The sequence below is a fragment of the Ascaphus truei genome, chromosome 22 (genome assembly GCF_040206685.1).
Source record: "Ascaphus truei isolate aAscTru1 chromosome 22, aAscTru1.hap1, whole genome shotgun sequence".
Lineage (NCBI taxonomy): Eukaryota > Metazoa > Chordata > Amphibia > Anura > Ascaphidae > Ascaphus > Ascaphus truei.
Window position 1 is genome coordinate 16,152,583 of NC_134504.1, and position 17,794 is coordinate 16,170,376.

The window sequence follows — 17,794 nt, forward strand, 5'->3', positions numbered from 1 at the left end:
AGGGATTGCTAGGATATGAGTTTCCGGGCATGCCAGCGAGCAGGGATTGCTAGGGTATGAGTTTCCGGGCGTGCCAGCGAGCAGGGATTGCTAGGGTATGAGTTTCCGGGCGTGCCAGCGAGCAGGGATTGCTGGGGTATGAGTTTCCGGGCGTGCCAGCGAGCAGGGATTGCTAGGGTATGAGTTTCCGGGCGTGCCAGCGAGCAGGGATTGCTAGGGTATGAGTTTCCGGGCGTGCCAGCGAGCAGGGATTGCTGGGGGATGAGTTTCCGGGCGTGCCAGCGAGCAGGGATTGCTGGGGTATGAGTTTCCGGGCGTGCCAGCGAGCAGGGATTGCTAGGGTATGAGTTTCCGGGCGTGCCAGCGAGCAGGGATTGCTAGGGTATGAGTTTCCGGGCGTGCCAGCGAGCAGGGATTGCTAGGGTATGAGTTTAAAGGGGGGGTTTGCAGAGGAACCGTTGACAGAATGTGCCTAGGAGGTTGGGGTCCAGAGTTGGCAGTTCCCCTATAAATGTACCCGGGAATCATGCCTGATTCTCGGATACATGTAGGCACATTGTCCCGGCAATACCTCCCCTTGAAAACGCAAGCGCGACTCACCCCTAGGGAACCCTGCTTCAGCACAGCCCAGAAAAGAAGGATGAGGCACAAGGATAAATATGTATTTACATTCAGAACCGATGTCCAAACAGGCTGCCTGAGCTAACCCATAGGTGCCGGTAAGTCTGCTGGACATCAGAGTTCAAAGCAGCCAGAAGATGCCCAGAGGTGAGAACAGCATTTGGTCAGCGGGGAAAGGCGGAGTACTAGGTCTGGAGATCAATGGTCGTCCTCCGGGATGCCACTTGTTCTGCCAGACCTGGTGGAGCCTGCCCAGCGGGTGGCATTGAGATAGCCAGGGAGAGAGGTGGCAGGGAGAGAGGTGGCAGGCTTGCTTGTGCACATCTCTTGGCTGTTTTGGATTTCCCGCAGACCCGGCTTTTCTAGCCGGCTTGGCTCTGATTGGCTGCTTGGGAAATTCCCACGTGTTGATTGGCTTCTCAGTTTTGTGAATGAAACTGAATACTATAAGAATCGATGAGCCAATCGGATTCGTAGTCTCCGGTAGTAAGAACGCAGGCTTTTCAAAGTTGCTTCTGTGTGAATAGCAGAGCAACCGGCTTCGATTTTGAGCCTGAAAAGCCGCGCGCCACGGTCTAAGTCTAACTATTTATTCCGATTTGAGTACCAGGAGATTGGGAGTAACTCGCGCTCAGGAGGGACCAAGATCTCAGGAGGGAACGCAGCAGGGGCGTGTGGGACTTTCTGCCGATTTGGGTTCCAGGAGATTCCGGGCTGAGTCCCGGTCAGGGTAAAACTCTCCCAGGTGCAGGGCACTCTGGGAAAGTCTCGTTTCCAACCCCAGCCCCAAAGTAAGTGCGTCTTTTTGTCTGTATTTTGTGTGCGATTGTGTGCGATTGTGTGTGCAAGCGGATTTATGCCGAATAAATTACACTTTATTTCATTACCTTGTTTTGCTCAATGAATGATCCTGGTAAAAAAAAAAGGTGTAACTAACCTGGTCTCCCGTGACAGTGGGTCTACAGGACGCTGGTTGAGTCCAAAACATACAGAACCCCTATAAGCTCATAACACCCTGGTTGAGTCCAACAGCTTTGGGATTGCAGCCTCACCACCCAGCCCGAGGTGTGGGAGGGACTGTAACACCACATTGTACAGCTATGTTTTTATGAACGTAAGTTTTTGTACTTACTATTATTATATAAAGTGTATATTTATTTATTTTTACCGATTTCGTCTTTCTATGCGCTCATTTTTTTGTATGCGTGCATGACCCAGCGAGCGCTTGTTAGACGTAATTGGTGCCAATTTTTTATTAAAAAGGTGATCCCATGCACCGTAAGTAATATCACGCCGCCCACTCGTGGGACACACCACGTGGTTCCTTCCTGCACTTCAGGTGTTCCCATCGTTAACTGATTGCAGTGTCATTTAGAGTGGATGTTTTTGCTTTGTCTCTCTGCATGAGGAGACCGAGGCTGAGCTCAGACAGAAGGCGATAGTGTGCGCGCGCACGTCCGTCGCAATTTTGGGTTGTGCGGTGGGAGTTTTCAAACTGAAAACTCCACCGGCGGCAAAGTGCAGCGTTGTCGCTGCGACATTTTGCCGGCACAACCCAAATTGAAATTTGGGGCTACAGTCGCGTGACGCGAGCTGGTTTCGCCAATAAAGGCGAACCAGCTCCGTGATGCGTCGTTACACGCCCCCGAACGCCACGATCTGCCTCCTGCAGTTTGAGCACAGATCGCTGTGCTGCAGGAGCGAGCGGCGGGGGGCGCGGACGCTAGCAAGCTGCCGTAGCAGCCTGTCTGAGCGTGCCCTTGGAAGCCATTGGAGTGAATTAACTTCGGGTCAGATCTCTGTGCCCACCAAGGGAGAGTCTTGGCCCTGCCTTCCTCAGGGAGGTCTTACCGTATCTGACTGGCCGCCAGTGGGAGAACGTTGTGCGTTTCCTGCACTCCCAGTGAGGAACTTCTACTGGTGAACTGGTTTTCTGCTCCTGTCAGTAACCCGAACAAGACCTGGAAGGAAAACACTCGTTCAATGGGTCTCACATGGGGGGGGGGGGCACGAGTACTCGTTCAATGGGTCTCACATGGGGGGGGCGCATGAGTACTCGTTCAATGGGTCTCACATGGGGGGGTGGGCGAGTACTCGTTCAATGGGTCTCACATGGGGATGTGGGCGAGTACTCGTTCAATGGGTCTCACATGGGGGGGGCGCATGAGTACTCGTTCAATGGGTCTCACATGGGGGGGCGCATGAGTACTCGTTCAATGGGTCTCACATGGGGGGGTGGGCGAGTACTCGTTCAATGGGTCTCACATGGGGATGTGGGCGAGTACTCGTTCAATGGGTCTCACATGGGGGGGGGCACGAGTACTCGTTCAATGGGTCTCACATGGGGATGTGGGCGAGTACTCGTTCAATGGGTCTCACATGGGGGGGTGGGCGAGTACTCGTTCAATGGGTCTCACATGGGGGGGTGGGCGAGTACTCGATCAATGGGTCTCACATGGGGGGGTGGGCGAGTACTCGTTCAATGGGTCTCACATGGGGGGGTGGGCGAGTACTCGTTCAATGGGTCTCACATGGGGGGGTGGGCGAGTACTCGTTCAATGGGTCTCACATGGGGGGGGGCACGAGTACTCGTTCAATGGGTCTCACATGGGGGGGTGGGCAAGTACTCGTTCAATGGGTCTCACATGGGGGGGCGCATGAGTACTCATTCAATGGCTCTCACATGGGGGGTTAGGCGAGTACTCATTCAATAGGTCTCACGTAGGAATGGGTGAGTACTCGTTCAATGGGTCTCACATGGGGTGGGCGAGTACTTGGCCATATGCATAAGAGCTGAATCGAACTTCCTGGCCCCTGCTCTGGATGCTGTTCCTGCCCTGTGAACTTCGGCATTAAGCCCCTAAACTATCAATGCTGGAGAGCTCGTGGGTTGGAAAACCCTTTTGAAGGTCAAACAACGAATGCTGTACCTGAGCTTGAAAGGCCGTGTCTGAAAGGCAGCGGGGGTGGGGGGAGAAGAAACGCTCCCATTTCCTTACCCATGCAGGGATTACGCATACTCTTGGCTGCCTATGTACCGTGGAATAAAAGTGTGTTTTATCTTCTGCAAACTCACAGAGGTCCGTTGCGCCAGGCGGTTCAGACTTGCGTTGAGGTGTGGCGTAAAGACGTCCAGGTCGAACGGATCGATGCGAGTTTCCAGCTGGTCTGCCACTCGCTGAATTCTGAAACGCGAGCGTTACAATCACTGCGAGGAAACCCCGAGTAACGTTTCTACTCCGTGCAACAAAAGGAACTGAACGCCACTGTTACCCTGAAACACGCACCTGGAGTCCTGTTTGCTCTTGCTGCTCTTTGCGTCCTCGCCACGGGGACTGAGAATGAGGTTCATGTAGCGCAGGTCGAAAAGAAGCTGCAGGGACCTGGTCTGTGTCATCAGGGAGGCCACGTGTTTCTGCCACCAAAGGAAAAAAAGTATGCGTGTGTCGCAAAGACCGTAATAAGGAGTAAACTCTTAACAAGGCCTCGGTATAATGAGGTTAGAGAGCACAGTGCCGTGCAGACTGACCCATCTCTCACCTTGCCCAGCTCCTGCTGGCACAGCTTCTCGTATGCACCGACCACCTCATCCAGGCAACTCTTCAGCAGGTCCTGCAGGGTCACTCTGGGCAGGGCGTGGCCTCCCACGCGGTTCACCGCCTGGCACAGGTTGTACAGGAGCGACTGGGTGTACCAGGAGCACTACGCCGGGCACAGAGGAAACGCACGTTATATGAAAAAAAGGAGCGACACGGCAGCAAACTAACCATCTGGATAATCTGATTTAGGAGGAGAGGCGAGCCAAATTAGATTTATTTACATTACAAAAGAGGCGTCTAAGAGGAGCTATAAATATATACAAATATATTCGGGGACAGTACAAGGAGCTTTCAAAAGAACTATTCATCCCACGGGCAGTACAAAGGACTCGGGGGCATCCCTTAAGGTTGGAGGAAAGGAGATTTCACCAGCAACAAAGGAAAGGGTTCTTTACAGTAAGGGCAGTTACAATGTGGAATTCATTACCCATGGAGACTGGGATGGCAGATACAATAGATTTGTTCAAAAAAAGTTTGGACATCTTCTTAGAAAGGAAAGGTATACAGGGATATACCAAATAAGTAAACATGGGAAGGATGTTGATCCAGGGAGTAATCTGATTGCCAATTCTTCGAGTCAGGAAGGAATTTATTTTTCCCCTTATGAGATATCATTGGATGATATGACACTGGGGTTTTTGTTTGCCTTCCTCTGGATCAATATACTGTAAGTACGGATATGGGATACAGTATCTGTCATCTAAATGTAGCATAGGTTGAACTTGGACGTACGTCTTTTTTCAACCTCATCTACTATGTAACTATGTAACCTTCGCTGCCAGAGGAGTTTCTAACGGGGGTCCTCTGGCAGTGAAGGGGTTACATTCTTTCATTATTAGATACTTTGCAGAATGCTAGTTGCAGTTTTATTTCTAGGTAAGAGTCACCTGTTTGTTAAATCAGATCAAACAGTGCACAGCCCTTTAAAACTTCTCTCTCTTTCTACAACGTACAAGTGCCACAACCTTTTCTCTGCACCCTGCATAGCATTCTCGGTGGTGTATAGGGAAGGGATACTGAGGCTGCACACGGTGGTGTATAGGGAAGGGATACTGAGTGTGCACACGGTGGTGTATAGGGAAGGGAGACTGAGGGTGCACACGGTGGTGTATAGGGAAGGGATACTGAGTGTGCACACGGTGGTGTATAGGGAAGGGATACTGAGGGTGCACACGGTAGTATATAGGGAAGGGATACTGAGTGTGCACACAGTGGTGTATAGGGAAGGGATACTGAGGGTGCGTACGGCGGTGTATAGGGAAGGGATACTGAGGCTGCACACGGTGGTGTATAGGGAAGGGAGACTGAGGGTGCACACGGTGGTGTATAGGGAAGGGAGACTGAGGGTGCACACGGTGGTGTATAGGGAAGGGATACCGAGGGTGCACACGGTGGTGTATAGGGAAGGGATACCGAGGATGCACACGGTGGTGTATAGGGAAGGGATACCGAGGATGCACACGGTGGTGTATAGGGAAGGGATACCGAGGGTGCACACAGTGGTGTATAGGGAAGGGATACCGAGGGTGCACACGGTGGTGTATAGGGAAGGGATACTGAGGATGCACACGGTGGTGTATAGGGAAGGGATACTGAGGGTGCACACGGTGGTGTATAGGGAAGGGATACTGAGGGTGCACACGGTGGTGTATAGGGAAGGGATACTGAGGGTGCACACGGTGGTGTATAGGGAAGGGATACTGAGGATGCACACGGTGGTGTATAGGGAAGGGATACTGAGGGTGCACACGGTGGTGTATAGGGAAGGGATACTGAGGATGCACACGGTGGTGTATAGGGAAGGGATACTGACGGTGCACACGGTGGTGTATAGGGAAGGGATACTGAGGCTGCACACGGTGGTGTATAGGGAAGGGAGACTGAGGCTGCACACGGTGGTGTATAGGGAAGGGAGACTGAGGGTGCACACGGTGGTGTATAGGGAAGGGATACTGAGGGTGCACACGGTGGTGTATAGGGAAGGGATACTGAGGGTGCACACGGTGGTGTATAGGGAAGGGATACTGAGGATGCACACGGTGGTGTATAGGGAAGGGATACTGACGGTGCACACGGTGGTGTATAGGGAAGGGATACTGAGGCTGCACACGGTGGTGTATAGGGAAGGGAGACTGAGGGTGCACACGGTGGTGTATAGGGAAGGGATACTGAGGGTGCACACGGTGGTGTATAGGGAAGGGATACTGAGGGTGCACACGGTGGTGTATAGGGAAGGGATACTGAGGGTGCACACGGTGGTGTATAGGGAAGGGATACTGAGGGTGCACACGGTGGTGTATAGGGAAGGGATACTGAGGGTGCACACGGTGGTGTATAGGGAAGGGATACTGAGGATGCACACGGTGGTGTATAGGGAAGGGATACTGAGGCTGCAAACGGTGGTGTATAGGGAAGGGATACTGAGGGTGCACACGGTGGTGTATAGGGAAGGGAGACGGAGGGTGCACACGGTGGTGTATAGGGAAGGGATACTGAGGGTGCACACGGTGGTGTATAGGGAAGGGATACTGAGGATGCACACGGTGGTGTATAGGGAAGGGATACTGACGGTGCACACGGTGGTGTATAGGGAAGGGATACTGAGGCTGCACACTTTGGTGTATAGGGAAGGGATACTGAGGGTGCACACGGTGGTGTATAGGGAAGGGATACTGAGGATGCACACGGTGGTGTATAGGGAAGGGATACTGACGGTGCACACGGTGGTGTATAGGGAAGGGATACTGAGGCTGCACACGGTGGTGTATAGGGAAGGGAGACTGAGGGTGCACACGGTGGTGTATAGGGAAGGGATACTGAGGGTGCACACGGTGGTGTATAGGGAAGGGATACTGAGGGTGCACACGGTGGTGTATAGGGAAGGGATACTGAGGGTGCACACGGTGGTGTATAGGGAAGGGATACTGAGGGTGCACACGGTGGTGTATAGGGAAGGGATACTGAGGGTGCACACGGTGGTGTATAGGGAAGGGATACTGAGGATGCACACGGTGGTGTATAGGGAAGGGATACTGAGGCTGCAAACGGTGGTGTATAGGGAAGGGATACTGAGGGTGCACACGGTGGTGTATAGGGAAGGGAGACGGAGGGTGCACACGGTGGTGTATAGGGAAGGGATACTGAGGGTGCACACGGTGGTGTATAGGGAAGGGATACTGAGGGTGCACACGGTGGTGTATAGGGAAGGGATACTGAGGGTGCACACGGTGGTGCATAGGGAAGGGATACTGAGGGTGCACACGGTGGTGTATAGGGAAGGGATACTGAGGATGCACACGGTGGTGTATAGGGAAGGGATACTGAGGGTGCACACGGTGGTGTATAGGGAAGGGATACTGAGGGTGCACACGGTGGTGTATAGGGAAGGGATACTGAGGGTGCACACGGTGGTGTATAGAGAAGTAGTACAGATTTGCACACCTGTCCTGGTAGCCGGATTTTTGAGGTCACGCTGCTCCCTGCCTCTGTCTCCTCCTGGATTTCTATTTCGTCCCAGTGGGTAGCTGTGGCCAGCACCGATCCGGCCGTCTGAAGCTGCAGCGTCTGCGTGAACGACGTCACGAGGGACTGTGGGGACGTGGACAGGTTAGCTGCCTTTACCCACGCAGACAAACACCACTGCAGTAGTCCCCTTTCTACCCCAGAATTTCAACACCATCGGGTTGAATCCCAAGCGCCACCAGGTTTTCAGAAAAACCCAGGATGTACCCACAGAACCTGTTCAACGCTACAACATGGTCTAGCTCAGGGGTGGCCAACTGCACAGCCACCAACAGGCCAGGTTTTATCACTGCTTCAGGAGAGGTGATGCAATCAGTCCTTCAGCACAGGTTGCTCAGTCTTTGACTGCGCCTCAGATTGAGCCACCTGTGCTGAAGCTGGGATAACCTTAAAACCTGACCTGTTGGTGGCCCTTGGAGGACTCGAGTTGGCCCATCCGTGGTTAGCTGCCTAAGGAACTTTATTCTCATTAATCTGAGTGGGTTCTAAACATAAACAGACTTGCAAATGCCCATCGCCTCAATCCTTTATTTCCCAGACACACACCCCCCCAAAAAAATATATATGAGAGAGAGAGAGAGACAGACATTAGTTTGCCAGTGCATGCTCTTATCAAAATGATTTAACCCCTTCACTGCCACCAGAGGGCTGCAGTGCCCCATTACTCTGCAAAATATACAAATTAAGGAGACGTCCCATCTACACAAATACCACAAAGTATATGCTTAACATCTAGAACGGCTCAACTAGAACTCACACTTGGAGCATTGACTCGAAACAGAGGCCACACACACACACACACACACACACACACACACACACACACACACACACACACTCTTGCGTGATAACGAGAAGTTCAGGTTAAACACGGACTAGTTCCCAGCACACCGCATGGAGAAGCGTTCTGCGGGAGTCGCATGTCTGGGAAATCTGAACGTTTCTGCTCTCCGGTGGGCAGTGTTGTGGAAATGCATTGCCCCAAGTAAGACTATACCATGATATACTGTGTGTAGAATGAATGCTCTAACTCACCAGTGTGAGTCATATTGAGTTATATAGACCTTGATTACTATTGTAACCCAGGGGGTCTCAACTGCAGTGCTCAAGGGCCACCAACAGGTCAGGTTTAAAACATATCACTGCTTCAGCACAGGTGGCTCAGTCGAAGACTGCGCCACAAGTGCTGAAGCAGGGACTGATTGAGCCTCCTGTGCTGAAGTAGGGATATCCTGACAACCTGACCTGTTGGGGGGCTAGAGGACTAGAGCTGATCACCCCTAGTGTAAGCCCCTTCACTCTGGGAGAGGCATGCACCCCCCAGCAGAAGATAGGTTGGTAACCCAAGAGGGAACATACTTTTACAAGAGCCGAGCTCCAAATCTGATAGGCGCCCAGACTCTGCCTGGTCAGTGTCTCCTTCAGATCCCGCCACTTGCACAGCTCGGGACGGGCCTCCCGCGTTCTCCCTTTCCCCATCTTCTTGGCGGACCTGGCTTCCCGGACGCTTGGCTCGGAGCCGCCTGGCTTACCCAGGATGCACTGCTTCAAGTGAGGGCACAGTTCCCCCAGCGACAGGCACAGCCTGGCGAGGAAGAGCACCGCAGACAGCTTGGGGCTGAGCGTAGGGTCCCCGTGTTCTCCCCGCCTCGCCTGTCCGGCCGCCTGGAGCTGTGCGCTGACGCAGTCCTGAATGTGCTGCACGCAGGCCAGGCAGTGAGCGCGCAGCATCTCCTGCACCGTGCTGGCGTCGCCGTACCTGTCGAACGCAGAGAGCTGCTTCGCGGGCGAGGTCAGGAGGTCGCCCGGCGGTTCTGCGGTGGGCGAGTCGCAGGGCAGGTAAGAGAAGAGGTCATCCAGCTTCACTTTGAGCTTGGAGTCTAGCGCCGCGCAGAAACTTTGTATGCAGGGGGTGACTGCCTGCGCTTTCAGGAACAGACCGCTCCTGCTGTGCGCGCCGCGGTTTCCCACGCTCACCCAGGCCGCGTCGGGTGGCAGGTCGCTCGGGTTCTCGGACCACAGGAAGGAGCAGATGTTGCTCTCGTGCTGGACGTGTTTAAGGGTGGCTGGATTCACCTCCAGCTCCAGCAGCGACGAGAGGAGGAGCTGCACAGAGCTGCTGGAGATGGATTCAAAGCCTTCTTTGGTCAGTGTCTGAAAAACACACAGGGATCGTTACTCCCTATCATCCGCTCACAGAATACAAATCAACGCCAGTCTTCAAGCTTAACCCCCGTAAGAGGTCTGCAGGCTTTCAGCCAAGGGGTTAATGCTACAGGTGAAAGCAGGTATTTGGAGTGATGCTGAAGTGGATTCTGATTTCAGAGACCATGGTGTCACAATGCAGGAGCTGTGTTACTGTAGGGACACTGCCCACTAAGAACAGGACCATGGTCTCCTTACGCTAAAGATGCACGTTATGCAAGACACTGCATTGTCCTTTCTCCAACCCCCCCACCTCCCTTAGGGCAGGGGTGCGCAAACTTTTGGTGCTGCGCCCCCGCCTGCTCTACCTCAGTGCTCGCCCCCCCCACCCCTTACCTTTGTGCCGTCGTCAAATGACGCGCGTCATGCGTCGCCCGAAGCCGGCTGAATCAAGGTAAGTGAGTCACAGAGACCTCGCGCGGTTACCCGACATTTAAATGCCCTGGGGAAGAGCGCGGGGCCTCTAACTGCCACGCCACCACCCCCCCAAAAAGCCCCCCAGTTTGCGCACCCCTGCTGTAGTGTGTGGATCATAAGAAGCCCGCAAGTTCGTACCTGCAGCCGGTCCAGGAATAGCTGCTGGAGGAGATCCTCCCAGAACCGAAAGTTCCGATCCAGGAGCCGCTGGCACACCTTGTCCCAGTTCTGGCTCATGGATTGGCTGGTGAGCAGTTCCCACACCGCGTCTCGGATGCCAGCCAGACCTTTTAGGCTCTTAACATAGACCAGCAGGGCAGAGATGCCACATCTGATATCCTCATTGCACCTGAGGGGGACATCAGACCGCTGAGCAGAAGCAGGAATGTCCAGCATCCTGAACCATTATACTTCCCCAATACATAGTGTTTGCTTATCCTGAAAGCCTGTTCACACAATATCCCTGCGTTAGCACCTGTTTCCACCTGTGCTGAAGGTGAGGTATCCTGAAAACCTCACCTGTTGGTGGGTCTTGAGGACTGAAGTTGAGTACTCATGGCATACACTGAAGCAGGGGTGCGCCCACTTCAGCCTGTGCCCCCCCCCTTCCATTGTGTTCGGCGTCAAATGACGCCGCGTTGCCAAAGACAAGGTAAGGGATGTTGCAGAGGCCTCACACGATCCCCTCGCATTTAATTTAAATGCCTTGGGGAAGAGCGCGGGGCCTCTGCAACCGCCGCACCACCCCCCCCCCCCCCCTGGAAAATCTTACTTGCCCCCCCAGTTTGCGCACCCCTGCAGTAAAGCATTTTGAACACCATCTGCTCTGTGTACTGACAAGTAGAACCTTCTGGTACAACACAACTACATTCCTCCCACATTTACCTGCCTTTTTATAGATGGACGTGAATTGTGTCTAGGTTTTGGTCGCTACTGACAGCTGCTCATCAAATGTCAACATTGAAAACGCGAGGCCCTGCAATATGTCATTGAAGGCACCCGCTGGTGCAGCAAGCAGACTCCTGTCCCCTTACATGTTTATCCACTGCTGCAGCGTTTCGCGCAGGTAATCCTGGCTGATGGGATGAGCCAACGTTCTCAGGGCGGGCTGGAAATCTACAATGGAGAGCGGCAAGTGCCTGAACCAGCTGACCGATTTCATTTCCTCCTTGAGGACTTTAATGCCCTTCCCTAAAGAGAGAAAATGAGTCAAGAAAACACCGACAGCCTTAGGGATAATGTTAAAAGGCAACATATCCACGCCATCGATTAACCGCAGGATACCGGCGGAATATTTACACTCTTGTTGCCGGATGCGGGGCGTCAGAGCTTACCTCCTACGTGCTGGGCAGTGACCGTATCCAGCATGGAGAAAAGCAGCCCACAGCTCAGTGACGGGTCGGCTGGCACCCCTTCTGCCTGGGTGTAGAAGAGTGTGTGCGCCTGGTACAGGGTGTTGGCCAACAGCTCTACCAGTGAACACACTTGGGCCTTTATACCAGCACCTGGACAATAAAAATAAATCTTACGGTTATGGGCTTCTGCTCCAGGGGTTTGTGACGAGGAAAGTACGTAAAACAGACGTTATTGCTCACCGTGATGTGGCTGGTTAAGCAGCTGCTGGATCCCCGCTTTCCTGGCCAGCAAGAAGTCTGCGAGCGCTTGGCGGGGGGAGCTGTCCTCCAGGAGCATGATGGAGCAAAGGGCCTCGGCGACAGCCTGATCGGAGGCAGACGGACACTTCAGGAGGGACTTGCTCTCCTGCAGGATGGTGGAGCTGGGGAGAGCGACGGCCCCTCCAGTTACTATGGATACTGAGGCACGGGACTGGGCTTATAAACCGTACCTCATTTATCTAAACCCCCCCCCCCCAGCCTCGTCACTGATGGATGTCAGGAAATTCCACCGGTCATTAAAGGAAAAGAGATGCATAAAAAAAAAAAAGTGATCTTGTGCCTTTTCCTTGCACCAACCAATTATTTTCAAGCTTGTTAATCGCGCTGGCTTCTAAAGGTGATCAACAAGGACTCGGGGTTACTAGCACTGACGTTTGGAGGTTATTTTCTCCGTTATTAAACTTGCAGCTATTCTTTAAAAAAAACAAAAAACGCAGATACGTCCGGTTTACTTCCGGTATTTCAGGGGATTGTGCACGAGTAACGTTACTCTTTGAGAAAGCCCACTTCTTGGGTGAAACGCGTTAGAGGCGCAGGGGTTTGTCTCCCCTCCTCTTGTTTTTATCCATGTTTGAATAAAGTATTTTTATAGCTCAGTCCAGCCTCTGCAACCTTTTTCTGCACCGTAGTGCCCGCTGATTCACCTCTCCCCTCGGTAAGGGTCATTTCGTCTTGTCTGCACACAGCAAGGAGCACACAGACCCGGATGGATATGGATTTATGTGAGTACATGATTACCACTTGAATGGGAGCTTCCCCAGGTTCACTGGCTCATATAGTTGCTGGATTTTTACAAGGGGTCTAGGAGGGTCTCAGGACTTCCCCCAGACAACCCTCTTTATCCTTGCCAGACCGTGTTCCAACTAGGGGTTAATCTTTACAGCTCCATGCATTTATTCAGGACATCATGTGATCCGGTATGCAGTACTTTATTTTCACAAGTGGGTTAAATGCTCTGTAGCACTAGTTAATTGAGGCACTCTACCTCAATCTGTCTCTCTCCATCAATGCAAGAACTACTGTCCCACCCCCACAGTAAGTGCTACCAAGCACTGCCATAATTCCCTCACCTGCTGGCTTTGTAAGTCTCCCGACATACCACTTAGATTGTAAGCTCTTCAGGCAGGGATTTCCTTTCCTACGCTTATTGTATTATTATAATTCCCTGTACTGTATTCTCTTTGTAAAGGACAGAGTACACTGTTGATGCTATATAAATAAAGATATACATACATACGCCGTAAAAACAAGAATACATGTCTCTGATGCAGGAAAACATCGCAGAAGAGAGTTGGAGAAGCACAGGTGAAGGTTATCTTTTCGTCGCTCACCGAAAGTTTCCAGCTGCAGCCACCTGGCGCACGAGGATGGGGAACCGTGCCAGGACAGGGCTGTAACGAGAGCTGGAGGAGTCAAGCTGCAGGAGGGAATGAAGGTGGCAGCACAGCAGGTAGAGCTGCGTGGCATGCAGGTACTGAGAAGCTTCCATCGCACTCCAAACCTTCTCGGGGATCTCTAGCAGGAGCTTGATCTGGGCAGCTGTGCTGTAAAACACCTCCTGAGATTAGGAGACAAGATTCAGTTCCTGTCAAAATAGCCTCATCTCTGTGATCACACTTCACCGCTGCCACGTTACTGCTCAACAATGCGATGGGGTCGTTTATTGTATTTTATGGTCGCACCCACAAGCAGGCACAGTGCTTTACAGCACTAGGAGGGAAGAATATTGGTAGTTAATACTGGCTAAAGTAAATAGTACTAGACAATAAAATCTAACCGTACAGCTACCAATGTAATCACTCCCTAATCTAGACTAATCATATTGGGTGGGATTTCTTTATGCACACATGGAATATCTCTGCACAACAACAATACAATGTTAACCATCGCCTGCCGATTCCATTATCTGCTGCTGTCATCTCCGCTTTTCCCAGCCGCCGCCCCCCCCCCCCCACACAAAATACAGCTGGTTCTTCTATAATATCCTCAGATCTGCCCAGTTCCCAGTGCTCTCTGCTCCTGTCACTTCGCCTTAATCCTGGCTGTCATTTATACTCCTCAGCAGCCCTCCTCTCCTTCTACACCTACCTGTATCCTCAGCATAAGTCACCCTGTACCCCCCTCCCTGACATCCTCATCCTCCTTTCTCTCTTCCCCCAATTTACCCACCTTCTGCTGTCCTCCCCACTTTGTCTCCATCTCTCCTCCACTCATCCATCCATCTTCATGTACCCCCATATCAGCTCTCCCCAACCTGTCTCATGTACCCCCATGTCACCTCTCCCCCCCACACATCACCTCTCTCCAACCTGTCTCCTGTACCCCCCATGCCACTTCTTCCTCCCCAACCTGTCGCCTGTACCCCCATGCCACCTCTCCCTCCCCAACCTGTCTCCTGTACCCCCCATGCCACCTCTCCCTCCCAATCTGTCTCCTGTACCCCCCATGCCACCTCTCCCTCCCCAACCTGTCTCCTGTACCTCCATGACACTTCTCCCTCCCCAACCTGTCTCCTGTATCCCCCCATGCCACCTCTCCCTCCCCAACCTGTCTCCTGTACCCCCATGCCACTTCTACCTCCCCAACCTGTCTCCTGTACCCCCCACCCCGCCCATGTCACCTCTCACCTGTGCTGTGCCCCGGTCCCGCCGCCGCTCCCCCCCACAGCGCGCCCCCCTCAGCCCCGCGCAGTAGGCCTCCATGTCCCGCACGGCCCCCAGCACCAGGCCGGCGCTGCGCCGCATCTCCCCGATCGTGTCCGCCGCCTCGATCAGGTCCCGGTACCGCGCGCCCACCGTCTGCCGCAGCTCCTCCTTCTTCTGCTCCATCTCCGCCCGCACCTCCCGCTCCACCCCGCGCATCTCCTCCGCGCTCAGCGCCGCGAACAGGGCGGCCGGGTCCCGCGGGGCCCGAACTGCTCCACCCGCCGCCATGACAGCGGCAACGTAACCAGGAAGCGGAGAGAGGGGGTGGAGTCACGTGATCAGCAGCAGAGGCACGTGACCTGGAAGCAGAGAGTATGAGGAGTCACGTGATCAGCAGCGGCACGCGCAGAGGCACACCCCTCGCGACGTGACCAGGAAGTGACTGCAGAGCAGCAGGGAGGTGGGAGACACTGACTGATTAGGATAGGATGTTATATCAATGCAGTGCACACACCCCCATTCCCCACACCCCTTCCTACACCCCCCCCCACACACACCACACCCCCCCCCACACACACCACACCCCCCACACACACACCACACCCCCCACACACACCACACCCCCCACACACACACCACACCCCCCCCACACACACACACACACACACACACACCCCATACCACACACACCACCCCCCCCACACACACACCACCCCCCCCCACACACACACCCCACACCACACACACACCCACACGTTGCCAGGTGGCTTCTCCCAAAACGATTAACAAGAAAAAGAGACCTAGTGTGGGCACTCAACTGATTGTGTAACTATGAGTTATTTAAAATAATCTTTAATGTCAACCAAGAAACTAAAATAATGGGCGTTAAAAACATTGTGATGCAGCTGGGATCCTAGTTCGAGTGCTGAAGATGCACTCTGGATCAACTACTAATATTGTATGATAACCAAAATGTATCAGTCACTCATATACTAAATCAAAGATTGATCTGGATCAAGCAATGTTGATCATAGGTTCCCAAAGTGGGTGAACACAATAATTAAAATATACGGGTATGTAAAACCACCCAAACATGGTTCCTTTTTAAAAACAACAGAGGCAGCAAGGCGGCCGCACGGGAAGAGGAAAACAAGAAGGGGGAAAGGTCTGGGCCACTAAGAAGTGGGGATACAGATTCCTAATCGAAAAAGAAAAAAAAAAAACAAGGTTCCAGAGCTACTAAATAATCAAATGATGTATGTATGTCTTTATATAGCGCCATAAATGTGCATAGCGCTTCACAGCAGTAATACGTGACCATCATAAATAATAAATGATATAAATAACACACCTTTTGCCTCTAAACTACTTGAACGTCTTGTATTCTCTCGCTTGCTCCATTTTCTCAACACCTATTCTCTCCTAGACCCTCTACAATCTGGCTTCCGCACTGCTCACTCCACCGAAACAGCCCTCACCAAAATAACTGACGACCTCCATGCTGCCAAAGACAGAGGTCATTACACTCTGCTCATATTACTCGACCTCTCTGCAGCATTTGACACCGTGGACCACCCTCTTCTCCTCCACATTCTCCATACTCTAGGTATTCAGAACAAAGCTCTATCCTGGATCTCATCCTACCTCTCCCATCGTACTTTTAGTGTCTCTTCTGCTAACACCTCCTCCTCTATTGATCTCTCTGTGGGGGTACCCCAGGGCTCTGTCCTGGGACCTCTTCTCTTTTCTCTGTACACACTCTCTCTAGGTGACCTAATAACATCTTTTGGGTTTAATTATCACCTCTATGCCGACGACACACAAATATACTTTTCAACACCTGACCTTACACCTGCTGTACAAACCAAAGTTTCTGAATGTCTCTCTGCTATATCATCCTGGATGGCCCTCCGACGCCTTAAACTCAACATGGCTAAAACAGAGCTCCTCATACTTCCTCCCAAACCTGGCCCTACTACCTCCTTCCACATTACTGTTGGAACTACAATCATTCACCCAGTAGCCCAAGCACGCTGCCTAGGGGTCACACTCGACTCCTCTCTCACATTCGCCCCTCACATTCAAAACATTTCTAAAACTTGACGCTTTTTCCTCCGCAATATAACTAAGATACGCCCTTTCCTCTGTTGTTCGACTGCTAAAACTCTGACTCAGGCCCTCATTCTCTCCCGTCTTGATTACTGTAACCTCCTGCTGTCTGGCCTTCCTGCCTCTCACCTGTCTCCCCTACAATCTATCCTAAATGCTGCTGCCAGAATCACTCTACTCTTTCCTAGATCTGTCTCAGCATCTCCCCTCATGAAATCCCTCTTTTATTCAGACATAAAAGTAACATTTAGGAATAGGAGTCCCTGCTCCGAAGAGCTTACAATCTAATTTTGTTGGTAGGAAGAACGTACAAAGACAGTAGGAGGGCATTTTGGTAAGTGCGTCTGCAAGGAGCAAAGGTTAATGTATGATGTGTTATTTATCACCCATGGAGCTACTCATATGCTTCTTTAATCAGGTGTGTCTTAAAGGTGGAGAGAGAGAGTGCTAGTCGGATATTGAGGGGAAGGGTATTCCAGAGGTGTGGGGCAGTCAGTGAGAAAGGTTTAGATACAGAAGGGGTAGAGAGAAGACATCCTTGAGTAGAACGCAAGAGCCGGGATGGTGCATATCGAGAAATTAGAGCAGAGATGTAAGGAGGGGCAGAAGAGTGTAAAGCTTTAAAAGTGAGGAGGAGAATTGAGTGCGAGATGCGGGATTTGATAGGAAGCCAGGAGAGGGATTTCAGCAGGGGAGACACTGAGACAGATTTAGGAAAGAGCAGAGTGATTCTGGCAGCAGCATTAAGGATAGATTGTAGGGGAGATGTAACCACACCACAAACGAGGCGGGGCTGAGGTAGGGATTGGTATAGAACGCCGACCACAACTGCGAGGGTGCGTCTAGAGTGTAGGATAGTCTTGCAGGCCGGGTTAGGGTAATAGAGGACAGCGTAAACGTGGTACTTGCCGGGTCTAAGAGTGTAGAGTAGCGGATCATTGGGGTACGTAGCCGGTGTCAGGATTGGAGAGAGTAGAGTTGTCGAATAGCCAAAGCCAGG

General features: G+C 52.3%; 1 protein-coding gene across 2 annotated transcripts in view; it reads right to left on the reverse strand.

Annotated features, from left to right (window-relative positions):
• COG1 (component of oligomeric golgi complex 1) overlaps nucleotides 1-15,023 on the reverse strand; it is a 19,503-nt gene extending 4,480 nt beyond the window's left edge. For both annotated transcript variants that reach the window (XM_075580084.1, XM_075580085.1), the window contains exons 1-12: nucleotides 14,668-15,023; nucleotides 13,372-13,598; nucleotides 11,960-12,141; nucleotides 11,699-11,869; nucleotides 11,399-11,555; nucleotides 10,503-10,713; nucleotides 9,102-9,896; nucleotides 7,662-7,808; nucleotides 4,162-4,323; nucleotides 3,909-4,036; nucleotides 3,698-3,806; nucleotides 2,473-2,582 (exon numbers count right to left, since the gene is read on the reverse strand). In XM_075580084.1, coding sequence (XP_075436199.1) covers nucleotides 2,473-2,582; nucleotides 3,698-3,806; nucleotides 3,909-4,036; nucleotides 4,162-4,323; nucleotides 7,662-7,808; nucleotides 9,102-9,896; nucleotides 10,503-10,713; nucleotides 11,399-11,555; nucleotides 11,699-11,869; nucleotides 11,960-12,141; nucleotides 13,372-13,598; nucleotides 14,668-14,973 — 2,705 coding nt within the window. In that variant the 5' untranslated portion in view covers nucleotides 14,974-15,023. The remainder of the gene's footprint in view (nucleotides 1-2,472; nucleotides 2,583-3,697; nucleotides 3,807-3,908; nucleotides 4,037-4,161; nucleotides 4,324-7,661; nucleotides 7,809-9,101; nucleotides 9,897-10,502; nucleotides 10,714-11,398; nucleotides 11,556-11,698; nucleotides 11,870-11,959; nucleotides 12,142-13,371; nucleotides 13,599-14,667) is intronic.
• Between the last annotated feature and the right edge of the window lie 2,771 nt (nucleotides 15,024-17,794).